The sequence below is a fragment of the Oncorhynchus mykiss genome, chromosome 8 (genome assembly GCF_013265735.2).
Source record: "Oncorhynchus mykiss isolate Arlee chromosome 8, USDA_OmykA_1.1, whole genome shotgun sequence".
NCBI classification, from domain to species: domain Eukaryota; kingdom Metazoa; phylum Chordata; class Actinopteri; order Salmoniformes; family Salmonidae; genus Oncorhynchus; species Oncorhynchus mykiss.
This window is the reverse complement of record NC_048572.1, coordinates 45,393,112-45,413,543: the sequence shown is the minus strand read 5'-3', so window position 1 is coordinate 45,413,543 and position 20,432 is coordinate 45,393,112. Positions and strand designations below refer to the sequence as shown.

Genomic DNA, 20,432 nt, shown 5'->3' with positions numbered 1-20,432 from the left:
AATAACAATAACGAGGCTATATAAAGGGGGTTCATGTAATGTAGGTAGGGGTAAAGTGATTAAGCATAGATAATAAACAGCAAGTAGCAGTAGTGTAAAAACAAAGGGGGGGGGGGGGGTCAATTAATTGTTCTACAGTCTTGTGACTTGGGAGTAGAAGCTTCCTCTGACACCACCTAGTATAGAGGTCCTGGATGGCAGGAAACTTGGTCCCAGTGATGTACTGGGTCGTACGCACTACCCTCTGTAGCGTCTTACGGTCAGTTGCCGAGCAGTTGCCATACCAGGCAGTGATGCAACCAGTCAGGATGCTCTCGATGATGCAGCTGTATAACTTTTTGAGGATCTGGGGACCCATGCCAAATCTTTTTAGTCTCCTGAGGGGGAATAGGCATTGTCATGCCCTCTTCATGACTGTCTTAGTGTGTTTGGACCGTGATAGTTTGTTGTTGATGTGGACACCGGAGTGACAATAAAGTGGACAATAGAGTGACTAGGCAGCATTATAGATAATAAATGATAGAAGCAGCATGTGATGACTCAAAAAGGTTAGTGCAAAAAGGGGGTCAATGCAGGTAATCTGAGTAGCTACAGTGGGGCAAAAAAGTATTTAGTCGGCCACCAATTGTGCAAGTTCTCCCACTTAAAAAAGACGAGAGAGGCCTGTTACAGGTCTGTGAGAGCCAGAAATCTTGCTTGTTCGTAGGTGACCAAATACTTATTTTCCACCATAATATGCAAGTAAATTTATAAAAAATCCTACAATGTGATTTTCTGGATTTTTTTCTCATTTTATCTGTCATAGTTGAAGTGTACCTATGATGAACATTACAGGCCTCTCTCATCTTTTTAAGTGGGAGAACTTGCACAATTGGCGGCTGACTAAATACTTTTTTGCCCCACTGTATTTGGGTATCTATTTAACGTACTATTTATCAGTCTTTTGGCTTGGGGGTGGAAGCTGTTCAGGGTCCTGTTGGTTCCAGACTTGGTGCTACGTAATTACATGGTAATGAGGTTGTAGCGCTGTCAGTTATTTCACAATTGGAACCAGGTTTGTGTAATTACACATCCACTTGCTGAAGGTTATTCCACATGTGTAATTACTGATGTTATTACACATTTTCTGGTTCCACTAAGTAACTAATGTTTTGGAATTACATGAGTCAGCTATGAATTACCATGTTAATAACGCAAACCAAAATCTGACCTTACATGCAACTACAAGGTGCCACAATTGGATCCACATATAATACCATGGTTGATAAATAAGCTAGGACCTAGTAACAACAATTGCAACAAGGCACACCCTGTCATTACCTGGCTCAAAGGCTATACCGAATCAAGTGTAATGTAAGAACAATGCAGTTACATAGGATGTACTTGTACCTACCCAGGACCAAGCAACTTAATGTAAGGTGAAACCCAGTAACCTTTATAATTACTATGTAGCTAGAATGTAACAACCTTTGCAGGAGAAATTAGGAGACAGGAGAACATCAGGTATAAATAACCCTTTTAGTTACATTGTAACAATCTTTAACAACCAACTCTGTAGTTACAATGTTGTTACGAGGGATATACATATATTTACAATGTACTACCCAGGGGCAAGCAACTTAAAGTAAAGTGAAGTGACATCTTTTATTACTTTGTGGTTACAATGTAACAACCGTTGCAGACAGTAGGAAACCAGGAGAAATAAGGGGAATATTTTTCACCTTGACATTTCTTTAATGGATTTGACAAAGAATACTATTCTAACCATTCAAATTCTATAACTATTGGCACTATTTTACTATTTTACAAATTTACTAACATAGGGTGGTAAAGCTAGCTAGCTAGTTAGCATTTTCCCATTTTTCACTCATGTAGCTAGCTATTGGGACACTGTCACAATGTCAACAGTTTTCCAACTCAATTAACTTTACAAGATCATCATAAAATGTATTCAACATTTAGTTAACAATGTGATTTCACTATTTTGAGACTTACATTGCACTTTTGCACATTACAAACCTTTATAAACACTACAAATGAAGAGACAGAATTAGCATGTGGCTTCCATTTTGGTTGCAGAGGTGAGTTTGAGAGGTGAAAGGTCAGTGTGACATCACTTTCTGGTGAAGTCTCGATTTTGCAAAATCTTTTAATAAAAACCTAATGAAACATTTAGTTAACCTTTATGTTCACTATTTAGTGACTGATATTGTACATTTGCACATTCAAAACAAAAAAATAAGGTAGAAGAAATATAGGTTAAGACAACATAATAATTCCATGTGGAGTGTTAGAAAACAAACACATTCATTGGACCAGCACTGTGGCTGATTTTACAGGATTAGCATTGAAAAATGTGACCAGCAGTAGGGAAATAAAGTAATAAAGTAGCTGTAGATAATTAAAAGTTTAAATGAATAAAATGACTGTAAAGCAGTTATGCTAAGTGTTTGCTGAGTAGTTAGCTGAAATTTACTACGATTGTGTTTACTTTCCACTTTGATGGCAAACTTTCTGGACTGCTAACTTCCACTTGCAGTAATTTTTGCTCTGGCGCTGGTCCAATGAATTTGTTTATTTCTGTACACTTCCGCATGGAATTATTACGTTGTGTTAACCTTTGTGTTTCCAATTCCCTGCCATTGACTCTTAGCAGCACCTCACAACCCTGAGCTGCACTCCACTCCCCATCCCCCACGACCAGATCCTGAGATTCTAGGGGGTACCATAAACCTGCCTCTCAAACACTCTCTTACCTGTGCCCTGATAGGTTGGTAAGGAGATTACTAGGGGGCCGGACATCTGCATAGTCGCCCTCAAGCAGTGACAACATCTCTGTCTCTGCCCATGGAATTGTGGGATGGTGTGCGTGCACAAAGTGGCACCACTCTGACCTTTCACCTCTTACACGCTCTTCGCAGCCAAAATGGAAGCCACATGCTTTTTGTCTCTTAAGTTGTCCTGTTTATAAAGGTTTGTAATGTGCGAAAGTGCAATGCAAGTATCAAAATAGTGAAATAACATTGTTAACTAAACATTTTATAATTTTTATAACAATTTTGTAATGTTTATTGACCAAGCTGGAAAACATATTGACATTGTGAAATGCTAGCTATCTAGGCTGAGGATTGTGATCTGAGGAATGTTGTTCCACTCCTCTTCAATGACTGTGTGAAGTTGCTGGATATTGGCAGGAACTCGAAGACGCTGTCGTACACTTTGATCCAGACCATCCCAAACATGCTCAATCGGTGACATCTCTGCTGAGTATACAGGCCATTGAACTGGGACATTTTCAATTTCCAGGAATTGTGTTCATATCCTTGCAATTTCCAGGAATTGTGTTCATATCCTCCATCTCCTCTCCATGAGGAGATGGAGGTGAATTAATGGCGCGACAATGGGCCTCAGGATCTCATCACGGTATCTCTGTGCATTCCAATTGCCAGTGATAAAATGCAATTATGTTCGATAAGCCTGCCCACCGCCACTATGGTGCACTCTGTTCACAACGTTGACATCAGCAAACCGCTCGCCCACACGACGCCATCTGCCATCTGCCCGGTACAGTTGAGACACGGATTCATCCATGAAGAGTACAGTTCTTGTCACGTTTTGACCTTAGTTCTGTTGTTATGTCTTTGTTTTAGTATGGTCAGGTCGTGAGTTGAGTGGGTTGTCTATGTTCCTTTTTCTATGTTTTGGGATTTCTGTGTTAGGCCTGGTATGGTTCTCAATCAGAGGCAGCTGTCAATTGTTGTCCCTGATTGAGAACCATACTTAGGTAGCCTGGTTTCACTTTTGAGTTGTGAGTGATTATTTTCCGTGTCAGTTCCACACTGAACTGTTTCGGTTTTGTTATTTCACGTTGTCGTTTATTGTTTTGTTCAGTGTTCATTATTATTATTAAACAATATGGACACTTACCACGCTGCACATTGGTCCTCCGATCCTTCCTGCTATCAAATCAAATCAAATCAAATGTATTTATATAGCCCTTCGTACATCAGCTGATATCTCAAAGTGCTGTACAGAAACCCAGCCTAAAACCCCAAACAGCAAGCAATGCAGCAATATTACTCCTCTTCGTCAGAGGAGGAAGACAAAAACCCTTACACTTCTCTAGCGTGCCAGTGGCCATTGAAGGTGAGCATTTGCCCACTAAAGTCAGTTATAACGCCAAACTGCAGTCAGGTCAAGACCCTTGTGAGGATGACGAGCATGCAGGTGAGCTTCCCTGAGACGGTTCCTCACAGTTTGTGTAGAAATTATTTGGTTGTGCTAACCCACAGTTTCATCAGCTGTCCAGGTGGCTGGTCTCATACGATCACACAGGTGAAGAAGCCGGTAGTGGAGGTCCTGGGCTGTCGTGGTTAAACTTGGTCTACGGTTGAGAGGCCGATTGGGGGTACTGCCAAATTCTCTAAAATGGCATTGGAGGCGGCTTATGTTAGAGAAATTTACATTAAATTCTCTGGCAACAGCTCTGGCAGACAGTCCTGCAGTCAGCATGCCAATTGCACGTTCCCTCAAAACTTGAGGAATCTGTGGCATTGTGTTGTGTGACAAAACTGCACATTTTAGAGTAGACTTTTATTGTCCCCAACACAAGGTGCACCTGTGTAATGATCATGCTGTTTAATCAGCTTCTTGATTTGCCACACCTGTCAGGTGGATGGATTATTTTAGCAAATGAGAAATTACAGGGATGTAAACAAATTTGTGCACATAATTTGAGAGAAATAAGCTTTTTGTGCTTCCGAAAAATTTCTGGAATCTTTTATTTCAGCTCATGAAACATGGGACCAACACTTTACATGTTGCCTTTATATACTTTTTCAGTATAGTTAGGACTTTTTATTAATAGATTGCTTTGAGTCTAAATTTGGGAATTTAATTTGAATGGTTTGAACATTAATCTTTGTCTAATCCATTAAAGAAAAGTCTGTCTGTTTATCCTGTCTCCTTATTTATCCTGGTTAGCCTATTGTTTGCAAAGGTAATATTTAGACAGACAGACACTCTCTCTCTCTCTCTCTCTCATTCTATAATTCAAATCCCTTTGAATCATTACTGTTAAGGATACACTGTATCCTAGGTTATTTCTAGCACGTTTCCCTTTTCTATGTTTCCTTGCCTAAAACATGGTAAAACATAAAGGGAGGGGCCTGTAGTCACTAGTTATCTTGTCATGTTCCCTGCAAACAATGAATGCAGCTAAACCTAATTTCTAGGCTAAAACAACGTTGGCCGGGTCATCTCTCACCTTGGTCTTCCCCAGCTCCCATTCTGCACTGGTGCTGTCGTAGAGGTGGAGTAACTGTACGCACCGTCCCCTTGGGTCTTCTGGTGGAGACACAGTCCTCATTAACACCTTGTACCTGAGAAAGGGATGGGACCGAATGGAATGTTAGCGTATACATGGCTCGGAATCCATTGTCATATGCATATGGCTCATCGCGCTCTAGCCCGCCCTTGTGGCGGGCCGGGCGCCTGCAGGCTGCCTACGGCCGTCAGTGGAACAGTGTTTCCTCTGACATTGGTGCAGTTGGCTTCCGGGTTAAGTGAGCGGGTGTTAAGAAGCACGAATTCGGAGGACGCATGACTCGACCTTCGCCTCTCCCGAGCCCGTTTGGGAGATGCAGTGATGGGACAAGATTGTGATCAAATTGGGGAGAAAAAGGGGGTAAAAAGAGTCATCCTTATGTTAGGTCCTGATGTGGCTATGCCATATGGCTGTGGGCTACACTAGTTCATTTAGCAGGCAAGATTTGCTTCTAATTCCTGTGGCATATTATTTTGTACTGAGAACAATACAATTGAACATGAATAAAATAGAAAAAAAAAAGAAACTAATTTTTTTTCCTGAAACGATTTTGCGGCTATTCTGTGTTGAGCAGTTAACAAAGAAACAGGCCCTCCTATATCATGTAATTTCCTGTCACGAACATTCTCAACTCCTATGGCTGGACGGCGCTCGGGCTTGATGGATGTGTTCCTGCCTTGTCATCTGTCCCTATCCGAATGGCCTGTGCTACCTGGAACTTGCCTGCCAAGGAAGTCATCTCCATCTTCTTCTCCTCCTCCATCTTGTAGTGAAGTAGACGGAGAAGAGCAAGAGGATTGTTCCAGTCAGTGCTGGTCCCATGTCACAAGTCGTGGAAACCGACGGCAGCGGCATGCTGCTAAGTGGAAGGGAGTGACTGCGAGAGGTTCGGAGCAGATTGACAAAAGGAATAGCTTCGCTGCACTGGTGCCTGATCTACCTGCCCTTTCAATGATGGGATTGCCTGTGTCTGCGACGGCGGTACTGACTCCAACTACAGTGACTGCAGCGGCCTCGTCGTCGAGCTCGGCTCCTTTCCCTTTCTCTGGATCTGACGGGGCACTGCCTGCTGTGGGAGATCTGGACCAATCGCCAAGAGCAGCGGGCGTACACTATCCTGCTTCAACGAATTGTGTGAGGGGTAGGAATGGCCGGATTTCTCCATTCCCTTCTCCGGCCGTTGTATTGTGCAGTTCAATGGTGAGAAATGTCTCAGTCCCTGGAGCACAAAACGTTGTGCTATCCAGGAGCACGAGTACAGGACATCAATAAGCTGCTCCCAAACATTATAAACCTGCATCAGGACATCAATAAGGTGCTACCAAACATTATAAACCTGCATCAGGACATCAATAAGCTGCTCCCTAACATTATAAACCTGCATCAGGACATCAATAAGGTGCTACCAAACATTATAAACCTGCGTCAGGACATCATTAAGCTGCTCCCAAACATTATGAACCTGCATCAGGACATCAATGATCTGCTTCCAAACATTACAAACCTGAATCAGGACGTCAATAAGCTGCTCCCTAACATTATAAACCTGCATCAGGACATCAATAATCGGCTCCGTAACATTATAAACCTGCACCAGGACATCATTAAGCTGCTCCCAAACATTATGAACCTGCATCAGGACATCAATGATCTGCTTCCAAACATTACAAACCTGAATCAGGACGTCAATAAGCTGCTCCCTAACATTATAAACCTGCATCAGGAAATCAATAATTGGCTCCCTAACATTATAAACCTGCACCAGGACATCAATAAGCTGCTCCCAAACATTATAAACCTGCATCAGGACATCATTAAGCTGCTCCCAAACATTATGAACCTGCATCAGGACATCAATAATCTGTTTCCAAACATTATAAACCTGCATCAGGACATCAATAATCGGCTCCCTAACATTATAAACCTGCACCAGGACATCAATAGGCTGCTTGCTCCCTAACATTATAAACCTGCATCAGGACATCAATGATCTGCTCCCTAACATTATAAACCTGCATCAGGACATCAATAAACGGATCCCAAACATTATAAACCTGCATCAGGACATCAGTAAGCTGCTCCCAAACATTATAAACCTGCATCAGGACATCAATAATCTGCTTCCAAACATTATAAACCTGAATCAGGACGTCAATAAGCTGCTCCCTAACATTATAAACCTGCATCAGGACATCAATAATCTGCTCCCTAACATTATAAACATGTATCAGGACATCAATAATCGGCTCCCTAACATTATAAACCTGCACCAGGACATCAATAGGCTGCTCCCTAACATTATAAACCTGCATCAGGACATCAATAATCGGCTCCCTAACATTATAAACCTGCACCAGGACATCAATAGGCTGCCCCCTAACATTATAAACCTGCATCAGGACCAATGATCTGCTCCCTAACATTATAAACCTGCACCAGGACATCAATAAGCTGCTTCCAAACATTATAAACCTGCATCAGGAAATCGAGTCTATAATAGTTCATGTGGGATTCAATGGCATTATGAAGGGCAGCTCTGAACAGCTGAAGATGGATTTTAAAGAACCGATTGGGTCACTGCTTGACACCAACAGACACCCCTAAATATCTGTCCCTCTGCCTTCCTTAAAACGTGGCAATGAATGTTTCCCTCCATAACAGGCTACGAGACTATTGCAGCTCTGTGGGTGTAACATTTAATGACAATTTTGATACCTTCTGGAACCAAAGCTCGTATTATAAGGAGGATGGGATCCACCCAAATCATTTGGGTTGCTGGATCCTTACACAGCATTATAAGGCTGCGTTGAGACAATGCCTTATCAATGACCCAAGCTCAGCTCAGTTAATCCCTACCATTGTGTCACTAAATTGTCATAATGCTTCAGCATTAGTACATTATCCCAGGGGTGTTGGAAGACACAATGTAAGTAACATAATTTGTGTACCTCTTACTGCCCTGAATGTCTCTGCTGAATACACAGCTATTGTAGGCAGTACAATGCCTATGAATCATTTATACTATTAACACTGAGGCGGTGTGCCCTAGTAGGAAGTCCACTGTGTGCAGCTCACCCTGCACTAACATAAATAACATGAGCATTTCCACTGCTGCTAAGCTTCCCAGTAAAGCAATGAAAACAGTCAAACATCCCAGAAAAGTGCTAACCTAAGAAACAAGGTTAATGAAGTCAATAACTTGCTAGTAACAGATTATGTTCATATTCTGACAATCTCTAAAACTAGATAATACCTTTGATGATATAGTGGTAGCATCTCATGGTAATAACATCTACAGAAAATACAAAAATACCAATGGGGATGGTGTTGCGGTCCATATTAAGAACCACATTCCTGTAAGGCTTAGAGAGGATCTCATGTTAAATAGTGTTGAATTAATATGGCTACATGTTCACCTGCTTCACCCAAAGCCCATTCTTGTGGGAAGCTGCTATAGACTACCAAATGCTAACAGTCAGTATCTGGAAAATTTGTGAAATGCTTGATAATGTATGTGATATCAACATAGAGCTATATTTTCTTGGTGATTTCAATATTGACTGGCTTTCATCAAGCTGCTCACTCAAGAAAAAAACGTCAAACTGTAACCAGTGCCTGCAACCTGGTTCAGATTATCAGTCAACCTACCAGGGTAGTTACACACAGTACAGGAATGAAATCATCAACATGTATTGATCACATCTTTACTAATGCTGCAGACATTTTCTTGAAAGCAGTATCCAGATGCCTAGGATGTAGTGATCACAATATCTAGGAAAACCAAAGTTCCAAAGTCTGGGCCTAATATAGTGTATAAGAGGTCATACAATACATTTTGTAGTGATTCCTATGTTGTTGACGTAAAGAATATTTGCTGGTCTGTAGTGTGTAATGAGGAGCAACCAGACGCTGCACTTGACACATTTATAAAATGTCTTATTCCAGTTACTAATAAGCATGCACCCATTAATTAAGAAAATTAATGTAAAAACGGTTAAATCCCCTTTGATTGACGAGGAACTAAAAAAGTGTATGGTTGAGAGGGATGAGGCAAAAGGAATGGCAAATAAGTCTGGCAGCACAACCGATTGGCAAACGGATTGCAAATTGAGAAATCATGTGGCTAAACTGAAGGAAAAAAAGAAGAAAGTATACTATGAATCAAAGATAAATTATATAAAGAATGATAGTAAAAAGCTTTGGAAAAAAGCGAACTCAGCTCCATCATTCATTGAATCAGATGTATCATTCGTCAAAAAACCCACTGATATTGCCAATTACTTTAATGTTATATTATTTGTCAAGATTAGCAAATTTAGGCATGACATGCCAGCAGCAAACACTGACACTACACATTCAAGTATATCTGACCAAATAATGATAGACAAGAATTGTAATTTTGAATTCTGTAAAGTGAGTGTGGAAAAGGTGAAAAAAATATTGTTGTCAATCAACAATGACAAGCCACCGGGGTCTGACAACTTGGATGGAAAACTACTGATGATATTGCCACTATTTGCCATATTTTCAATTTAAGTCTACAAGAAAGTGTGTGCCCTCAGGCCTGGAGGGAAGCAAAAGTCATTCTGGTATTTCGCTACACTCGCATTAACATCTGCTAACCATGTGTATGTGACAAATAAAATTTTATTTTGATTTGAAGTCATTCCGCTACCCAGGAATAGTAAAGCCCCCTTTACTGGCTCAAATAGCCGACCAATCAGCCTGTTACCAACCCTTAGTAAACTTTTGGAAAAAAATGTGTTTGACCAGATACAATGCTATTTCACAGTAGACAAATTGACAGCAGACTTTCAATGATAAAGGGACAATAGAGAGCTGAGTACAGGCCATTAGCACGTTTGGTAGGCTATTAATGACAATCAGAGGCATCAGAGCACAGTTTTGGAGAACCCTAGTTACCGTGACTCAACAGTCATGTGGAATTTGACTGTGGTCATGACTCCTGACTGTCGGTATGGCGTTAATATGGTCACCATAACAGCTGTAGTCTCAGAGTAGGAGTGCTGGTTTAGGATCAGTTTAGCCTTTTAGATAACTTGAATAAGAATAACTGGACAGGGGAGAGCTGATCCTAGATCAGCACTTCTACTATAAAATACTTGAACACATACAGCCCCAGCTCTGTACTCACCTGGTACAGAAGTCTTGGAAAGGCCTCCTGATGGGGAAGCCTGTACGGCGGATCTTTACTGTCTCCAGCATCCCTGAGTATCTGAGCTGGTTCAGCACCACCGTCTGGTCAAACTGCTCAGGCATCTGAGGGCAGGAAAGTGGACGGAAATAAGTAATACTGCGGCAGTTGCTTGGGCACAAAATGGCAGCCACGTCGCATCACTCAGGCGTGTGCTGTACATACTGTTTTGGTGTGTTCTTTTGATGTTACACATTAGTAGTGCAGCAGATGAGTGGGCACACACTGTGCAGAGGGAAAGCTTGTGAACCCAGTCGCTATTAGCTATGTAAATACAACCTAGTATTGACAAATCTGAAATGATTTGGGGCAGTCGTACTTGTGTAACTTTTCCTTGATAAGTCGCTCAATCAGATGACGTGATGCTTGTACAGTACTTTTTATAACGCCGTTGTCACAGGCAATACATCAGATGTCATTAGGCAACTGGAAAACCAGTGTTCATATTTGTGTGTTAAGAAAATACATACGTTTAGTTTGAGACCACTAGAGACACAGCCCTGACTTCTTAAACAAATGTCATAAATTGAACAAGTTGAGACGACATAACTGATGAGGTCTACAACCATCACACAGCCCCTACTGTAAACCCTCCATTCATACTCTCATATGATGCATATCTCTCATTCATGAATCTAGGCCCTTTAACACAAAACACGCAGGAGCACACAGGAATATCTGTCATTCACAAATCAAAGCCCTTTCATTTGCTTGGCCATTTAGAGACGTCTCCACCAGCAACAGATACGAAAGGCATTGGGGGAAGAAAGGGGAGTGTGTGAGCGAAAGCCTAGTGGAAGTCATTATGTGGTACCCCTCACCCTTAACCTCAGTGGGCGTAGGGGGGTAGCAATAAGAGAGCGCTTTCATACCTCATGTATTGCCCCTTTTATTTCAATTTCATTGAAAGGGCAGAGATCTTGATAGACCCATTCTGGCCAAGAGAAGAAGCGATCAGATTCACCAATGGACACAGATCACTGGCTGAATGACGCCCTGTAAGAGCAATAGGCTAAGGGAACACCTTATTAGCATAATTGTATTTGCATAATGAGCCTAACTAGCCATCGTTGTGTCACAAAGCCCCGTGTCATAGGAAGCTGCCGTCTGACTCTTTCTTTCTTTTTCTGACTGACTGTCGTTGTCTGGTTTTGACCAACCCGATTGTCTGTATGTCAGATGTGTTACCTCTCTTTGTATATCGCTCTGTCTCTCTTCCATCTCTGTTTTTAATTCTCTGATTTTAAAAAGCAGTTTGTCTGTCAGACAGCTGCCCTCTCTTTCTGTCTCTCTTTTGCTCTCCCGCTCTTTCTCTGTCACTTTCTGACTTTTGAAACATTGCTTGTTTGTCAGAGAGCTGCCTCTGCAGGTCATATCTCTTTACCTCTCTCTCTGTGTTGCAAATTCTACTCTAATAAAGTACTCTTTATTTTTCCTCAGTCTGATTTTAAACCCCACAGCTGTCATTTCAGGAAGCCACAGTGGGCTACTCTCTCTGACATTCAGTTTCTATATCTAAACAGATAGTGAGTATGGGCTCGGGGAGAGCAAGAGCTACACCATGTATATGAAACAACTACTGTAGGCCTACGTCATACTCAGAACTTACCTGGTAAAATGTGTATTCTGTCTCTTTTGTTTTATTAATTCCCTCACTTCAGGGGCGCTACATCCCTCCCTTCAGGGGCGCTTACATCCCTCCCTTCAGGGGCACTACATCCCTCACTTCAGTGGCGCTACATTAACACATTTGGCCAAAAGGCAAAAAAAGAATAAAATAAATTCTTATAGACCAGAAGACCCACAACCTCTTTACAAAAAAGTGCAGGGTCAGCCCTTTTGCCCGTCAATTAAAGTTCCATATTGCACCTTTAAAAATCTAGTATGTGAATGTAAATCTAGATCCAAAATATTGAATTCAAAGTTCCCAAACTTCAATCAATCAATCAATAGGCATGATTACAAACAAGCATCAGCCACGGCCTCTCTCTCTCTCTGAAGGGAACGTGTAGTCTGAGAAAGCAAAACCTTATCTCTTCACACCAAATGTCTAACTAAAGACCAAGCTGGTCATTCGGTTGGACAAAAGAGGGTGTGTTCAGGTGGTCATGGGGGTTGGGAACTCTGAGGGAAAAGTCAAATATGGACAAGAGAGAGAAGAGAATGCCTCCCCCCTTACAAATCATCATATGTATAGCAACAAAAAGCTGAATTATTAGTATACATACAGTATTATATCAATGATTGTAAATAAAATCAATAAGAGAATCCATCATCTCAGTTGATGAGAATATCAACAGGTATTTTCTCTCTGTAAGTAACCAAAAAATCACATCACATAAGCTGATTATCACGTGTCAAACATTGGTAAAAACTAGGTTTGCAAAAAGCATAACACATATAAATTGTGCATTGTTTCAACTAACAGTGTCCCAAAGAGCAGTGCATTTCAAAGGTTGAGAGACGAATAATAGAGTGAGCTGTGGTGACACATCTGTTTGTTTTTAACCGAAATGTCACATTTTTATCAATCTCCTTATCAATTCATTTTGGTCATGCCGTGAGCAAAATCAATGAACTGCAACAGCACAACAAATACACATCTAATAATGACACATAACAGACAATATCAGAAGAGCCAATCAAATGGTGTGTCCTCACCAAAAATGCTAGCCCTAGATAATGAATGTGATGGCACAACAATCAATAACTATAGCTAGCAAATGCAACAAGAAACCCCTTCGCCATGCCAACACTGAACCGTGCACCTTTTCAGTCTTCCATTTCCACTCCACCACGAAAGCCAATCTTTCAGGTAAAACATACTCCAGTGCCACAAACAAAGCCTAATGCACACTAGCTGAGCGATAACACTTTCCATTTAAACTACATTGCCTCTTACCATGCAATGCAGCGTAGTCTCTCATTCCATCTCTAACAATAAGCCAAGAGTTCCGTATCAAGGCAGAGAGATATAGACAGATGACAGAAGTTCCTAAAAGCTGGGTCTCTCTCTCTCCAACACACACACAAGAATAAACACAAGCAGAGAATGAACAAAGCCTTTTGCCAGCTCCGCTTCTCTTTATGTGTGTGGGGGCGGTTACCATGGAGATGCGTCCCATGCTGAGGCTAATTTGTATGGGCCACTTGTAGGGACTGTTGGGGAGGGTGGGGAGAAGTGTGTGTGTATCAGTGTGTGTATGTGTGAGTGAACATTTTTGTGCCTGTGTATGTTCTATGTAAGTGCATATGTGTGTGTGCGTGTCTTTGCCTGGTGTATGTGTGTGTGTGTGTGTGTGTGCGTGTCTTTGCCTGTGTGTGTGTGTGTGTGCGTGTCTTTGCCTGTGTGTGTGTGTGTGTGTGTGTGTGTGTGTGCGTGTGCGTGTCTTTGCCTGTGTGTGTGTGTGTGCACAGGGGGAAAGGGAATAGTGGACAAAAGCAGTGCACTCTGGAAACACGAGGAGCGGGAATCCGGGAACAAAAGCTGTTCATTTTTAAACATGTTCCAATATCCTCACTAGCATACCCACGCCGAATGAATCAATGTATTGGGCAGGCATTGAACTCATGGAACATTCTATTTTGCAGCGTGACCCAAATGAGTTACCCAATGCATTGTAACATTGGCTGAAATAGTACTCACACAACCATTTCATGTTTCAAAATGATTTCTTTATCCAGATTAAGGGTGCTGCTATGGAATCCCCTATGGCTCCTAACTATGCTAATTTGTATGTGAAAACTCTTTTGAATCTGCTGGGGACTCACATGCTATTAAGTGTACGGTATGCGACATGTTTGCAGACGTCATGGGGAAAGGTCAGATGGACACCTTCATGTGTGAAAAATGTATTGAACTCGATGCAGCTAAAGAAAGGATTATTGAACGGAATAAGGCTTGAACTGAATAAGGATTCTTAGAGTCTATCGGCATCTTTAAATGCTTCCTATCAAAACATCCAAGAGGATTATAATGTGACCTTCCTGGGATATGATCAGTTTCCGCCATTGTACCCCTCTACTAGTTTGAACCAGATTTATGGCTGCTCATTGTTCAACTCCAGTTGAGTGTGAATTGATGTGTGTCGGAACCAGGAAGAAGGAGAATCGTTCCCGGCGCGTTCCCGGCGCGCCTGCTTTGTTACCCCGCGTACAGACTTAAGACTCAAATTGCTTTGAGCCCCTGTCCCGTCTGTCTTCTACCGGGGACGTAGATGTTCCTTCCATGGCTGTGAAAGCTACTGTCCTAGTGAATCAACTGCCTGGACCCCTGTGGCCCCCCTCCCCTGGGCCGTGCTCTCTGTCTCAGAGCTCTGTCCCTCTGGCTGTTGCAAGCCTGCACACAGCCGGCGGTTCAGCGGCCCTCCCCTGGGCCGTGCTCTCTGTCTCAGAGCTCTGTCCCTCTGGTTGTTGCAGGCCTGCACACAGCCGGCGGTTCAGCGGCCCTCCCCTGGGCCGTGCTCTCTGTCTCAGAGCTCTGTCCCTCTGGCTGTTGCAGGCCTGCACACAGCCGGCGGTTCAGCGGCCCTCCCCTGGGCCATGCTCTCTGTCTCAGAGCTCTGTCCCTCTGGTTGTTGCAGGCCTGCACACAGCCGGCGGTTCAGCGGCCCTCCTCTGGGGTAGTTATGTGGCTCTGGCTTCGCAGTCTGCTACGAGGCCGGAACATTCCGGCCGATTATGATAGTTCGATGGTGCACATATATCTGTACCTGGGGCAAAGACTGTTTTCCTGGGGCAAAAGTTCAGGATATCACCAGGTTGCTTCCTGATGCTGTGTGTCAGTCACCGGGTGCTGACACTGTTATAGTTAATGTGGGGTTGAAAGACATTAAGTTGGCTAGATCAGAGCAGCTTCAAAAAATATTTCATAGACCTTGTTAACAAGCTGAAAGACTTAAAGAAGTGTCCGTTCACCTCTGCCCCTCTTCCTCTGCTTGGTCATAGAAGTGGCAGATTCAGTAGACTGCTAGTACTCCTTGACTGGCTGAAAGTCTACTGTCTATACGCAGGCATTACTTTTATTGACAATTTTGATACATTTCAGGGATGATGGAATTCACCCAAATCACCTTGGCGCGTGCGTGAACACTATCTAATCAGTACAAGGCAGCTCTAAGAAATGGACTCTTAAGGTCTTTTACTAGTCCTGCTATGGCTAGAAAGGTACTGCCATTAGCACTTTTACTAATTTGCATTGTAAAATGAAGCCGCTGCTGTCTCAGGTAATCCCTACTATAATTACGTCTCAACGCCCCCAGAAAACAGCGATAGATAAGCGACATGTAGGGCGGATTAAGGTCAATTTCAACAATTACATTTTCATTGCTATGCAGCCTTTTGTTATGAATAATAGGTTGGCAGGTAATGATCTGGCTTTTATTGACACTGCAGGTGATTTCAAAGCCAAAAATAGTTTGAAATGCATACACCTAAAGGTGGTGGTGTTGCTATCTATACAAAAAGTCACCTTTCTGTGTCTCTTTTAAAGGCTACTTCTAGTCCTAAACTATTTTAATTTCTAGTTTAAATCTTCAACTAGGTTCTAATTCTAAAGTAACTCATCTACTGATCTCCCTCCACTAAGAAATGGTTGTTAAGTAGTCTCACTGATTTAATAGCTTATTTTTTTACTTCAAAAATGTTTGTCAAAAGTGACTTTAACCTGTCCTGGGGAAACCAAGACTCAGACTGTTTAAAGGATTTTTGTAATAACCTAAATCTCACTCAGTTGATTACCAAGCCCACACATCCAAATCTGAGGGATCCTACTAAATAAACATGAATTGACCTTATGTTTACAACCCCCCTGAGAAATGTGTGGCTAATGGTGTTTTCTCATAGGAATTTAGTGGTCACTGTCCTATTGTTCATATTATAGATGTTAGGACTGATAAGGCAATACAACTACTGCCCACTCAACTACTGACCACAACTACTGACCACAACCTCACAACTTCTGACCACAACCCCACAATTGCTGACCACATCTAGTGACCACAACCACACAACTTCTGACCATAACCACACAAATAGTGACCATAACATCACAACTTCTGAACACAACTACTGACCACAACCTCACAACTTCTGACCACAACCCCACAATTGCTGACCACATCTAGTGACCACAACCACACAACTTCTGACCATAACCACACAAATAGTGACCATAACATCACAACTTCTGAACACAACTACTGACTAAAACTATTGACCACAACTACTGACTTCAACCCCACAACTTCTGACCACAACCACAAAACTACTGGCCTACAACTTTTGACAACATAACTACTGACCACAACCACACAACTTTAGACCACAACCACACAACTGCTGACCACAGCTAGTTACTACAACCACACAATTACTGACTACAAACATACAACTTCTGACCACACAACTACTGACCACACATGTAAATAACCATAGCTACTGACCACCACAATTACTGACCACAACTACCTGGACACAACTACTGACCAGCACCACACAACTACTGACCACAAACACACAACTTCTAACCACAACCACACAACTTCATAACACACAACTCCTGACCACAACCACACAACTACAGAGCACAACCACACAACTACTGACCACAACTACTAAACCACAACTACTGACCACAATTACTGACCACAAACATATATCTGCCGACCACAACAGCACAATCACTGACCCAAGTTACTGACTATAACCACAAAACTTATAACCAGAACTGCTGACCATAACCACACAATGGCTGACCACAATTAATGATGACAACCACTAAAATACTGACCACAACCACACAACTACTGACCACAACTACTGACCACAACCATACAACTTTTGACCATAACCACACAATGGCTGACCACAATTAATGAAGACAACCACAAAAATACTGACCACAACCACACAACTACTGACCACAAGAACACAACTACAGACCATAAAACTGACCACCCCAACTGACTCGACTACTGAACAACTCCTGACCACAACTACTGACCAAAACAGCACAACTACAGAACACATATACAGCATCGGTGGGACCCTCGTGGGACGGTTGAGCTAACGTAGGCTAATATGATTAGCATGAGGTTATAAGTAACAAGAACATTTCAATTAGGCACATTAGGCACATTTGGGCAGTCTTGATATCAAATGTTGAACAGAAATGCAATGGTTCATTGGATCAGTCTAAAACTTTGCACATACACCGCTGCCATCTAGTAGCCAAAATCTAAATCTAAATCTGAGCTGGAATAATTACATTATGGTCTTTCTCTTGCATTTCAAAGATGACGGTACAAAAAAAAGAAAAAAATGTCTTTGTATTATCTTTTACCAGATCTAATGTATTCTACTACAGTAATTTAACATTTCCGCAAACTTCAGTGTTTCCTTTCAAATGGTATCGAGAATATGCATATCCCTGCTTCAGGTCTTGAGCTACAGGCAGTTAGATTTGGGTACGTCATTTTAGGCGAAAATGTAAAAAAAATTGTCCGATCCCCCATTCTAAATCTTTGACACACACTACCATTCAAAAGTTTGCGGTCACTTAGATATTTCCTTGTTTTTGAAAGAAAAGCAATTTTTTTGTCCATTAAAATAACATCAAATTGATCAGAAATACAGTTTAGACATTGTTAATGACTATTGTAGCTGGAAACGGCAGATTTTTAATGGAATATCTATATATTGTGGTTCCTCCTTTAAAAGTTGCGTCATACTGCGTGCTGCCGCAGCATTCTGTGGCACGTCATTTAATTCTCAGACATTTCTTCTGTTACTGCAAGTAATTGCTAATTTGACCACAAGACAGCATCTTTGAGAAGCTTTTGGTAATAACATAGTATATGGGATTGATTTTAAGAAATTTGGCTTAATTAGATTAATATTAAGGTGTTTCCATTCAGAGAAAAACGACAAACGAAACCCCAAGGGTTTCCGTTAAGATGGAATGGAAAATATGGCGCTGTACGTGATTGTCGGGAGTAGGCTACAGGATTGGTGGATTCTAAATTGTTTGCCTTCATTAAACAACTTTGTGTAAATCAGTGATATTTATTCCCATAGTAATTCATTATGGATCCATAAGTAAATAACATCTGCATTTTGAAAGAGTATTTTTTATCTTTATTTTATTAACGAAATGTTTGTCTATTAGGCTACTGTGCAGTTTCCGTTAGGATGGAAAATAAAATATGGCTCTGTGCAATGTGACGCTCATCAATTCATGGCATTGTAAGATTGTCAGTTCGTAAATTCAGACTATTTCGCTCTGGTTGTTCGGGACGAGGAGTAGGGTTGATTTGAGCGTTCTGGCCTTACAACGGTAGTCAAGCACCCAAGCTAACGTTGGCTAGTTACCTCCAGACACAAATGAGACCACTCTGACCATTTTACCCGTCCTAGCAGAACTGGTAAAGTAGTTGTTGTGTTACGCTACGCTTTTTTTTCGACGTTTACTGACACCGGCCATATTCAACGGGTGTTGAGCGCTTGTAAAGTAATTATTCTGCGCTCTGGTACACTCAGACGAGAGTGCTCTGTAATCCGTGTAGATCGTAGGCTGGACACACAACATTTTTAACAACGTTCTTTTCTGATAAAAACTAGTTCATTGCATCCGCCGTGGAGCCCAGTTTCATAATATGACCATATGTCCCAGATGCTTGCTGTCTTTCTGAAGTGATGTGACATTTGTTTTTGTGCATAATGCCTTATTTTAGTGCATTTTTCACCCTGCCAGCTCCTATTAGTTCTATTGAGCACAGTGGCACAAACTTGCCTTCCAAACATTCTATTCCCAGCTTATTGCTCAACGTCACAATGACTGCTTCACAATTGTTGGCAATGAGACCTGCTCACGTTGTTTTATAGTTCAAAGGTAAACATCAAAAATAATATTGGAACTGTACAGTCTTCCCATTGTTTCCTATGGAGGAAATATAGGCATGTCTGTGTATATTTAGATTTTTTTTCAAGTCGGACGACATTTTAATCATGAGAATCTCCTCTTTCTAATTATGTAAGCCTGGGCAGCTAGCTCAGTTGTCATCAAATCCTAGCCCCAAAACCCTTGGAATGCTGAGCTCCCCACATTGTTTTCCTATGGAGAATTAATATAGAATTAATGATTAGTTTCACAGTGCTATCTGACAAAGGTATTGATGTGAGTTTTTGTTCCTCTGGCTCCCCACACATTGTTTACACCATATCAATTGGGTGCCAGTAATATCAAAGTCTCTGCAATAGTGTGTGGTTTCTTGGCGTTCTCTCAACCAGCTTCATGAGGTAGTCACCTGGAATGATTTTCAATTAACAGGTGTGCCTTGTTAAAAGTTAATTTGTGGAATTCCTTTTCTTCTTAATGCGTTTGTGCCAATCAGTTGTGTTGTGACAAGGTAGGGGTGTTATACAGAAGAAAGCCCTATTTGGTAAAAGACCAAGTCCATTTTATGGCAAGAACAGCTCATATAAGCAAAGAGAAATGACAGTCCATCATTACTTTAAGACATGAAGGTCAGTGAATCCAGAACATTTCAAGAACTTTGAAAGTTTCTTCAAGTGCTGTCGCAAAAACCCTTGAGCACTATGATGAAACTGGCTCTCATGAGGACCGCCACAGGAAATGAAGACCCAGAGTTATCTCTGCTGCAGAGGATAAGTTCATTAGAGTTAACTGCACCTCAGATTGCTGCCCAAATAAATGCTTCACAGAGTTCAAGTAATAGACACATCTCAACATCAACTATTCAGAGGAAACTGCGTGAATCAGGCCTTCATGGTAGAATTGCTGCAAATAAACTATTACTAAAGGACACCAATAAGAAGAATTGACTTGGGCCAAGAAACATGAGCAACTCTGACATTAGACTGTTGGAGTCC

At 41.7% G+C, this 20,432-nt stretch overlaps 1 protein-coding gene across 1 annotated transcript in view; it reads right to left on the bottom strand.

Moving 5' to 3' along the window:
- myo10 (myosin X) overlaps positions 1 to 20,432 on the bottom strand; it is a 258,704-nt gene that overhangs the window by 49,108 nt on the left and 189,164 nt on the right. The window contains exons 20-21 of the mRNA XM_036985483.1: positions 10,482 to 10,606; positions 5,267 to 5,381 (exon numbers count right to left, since the gene is read on the bottom strand). Of these exons, the coding sequence (XP_036841378.1) occupies positions 5,267 to 5,381; positions 10,482 to 10,606 (240 nt within the window). The remainder of the gene's footprint in view (positions 1 to 5,266; positions 5,382 to 10,481; positions 10,607 to 20,432) is intronic.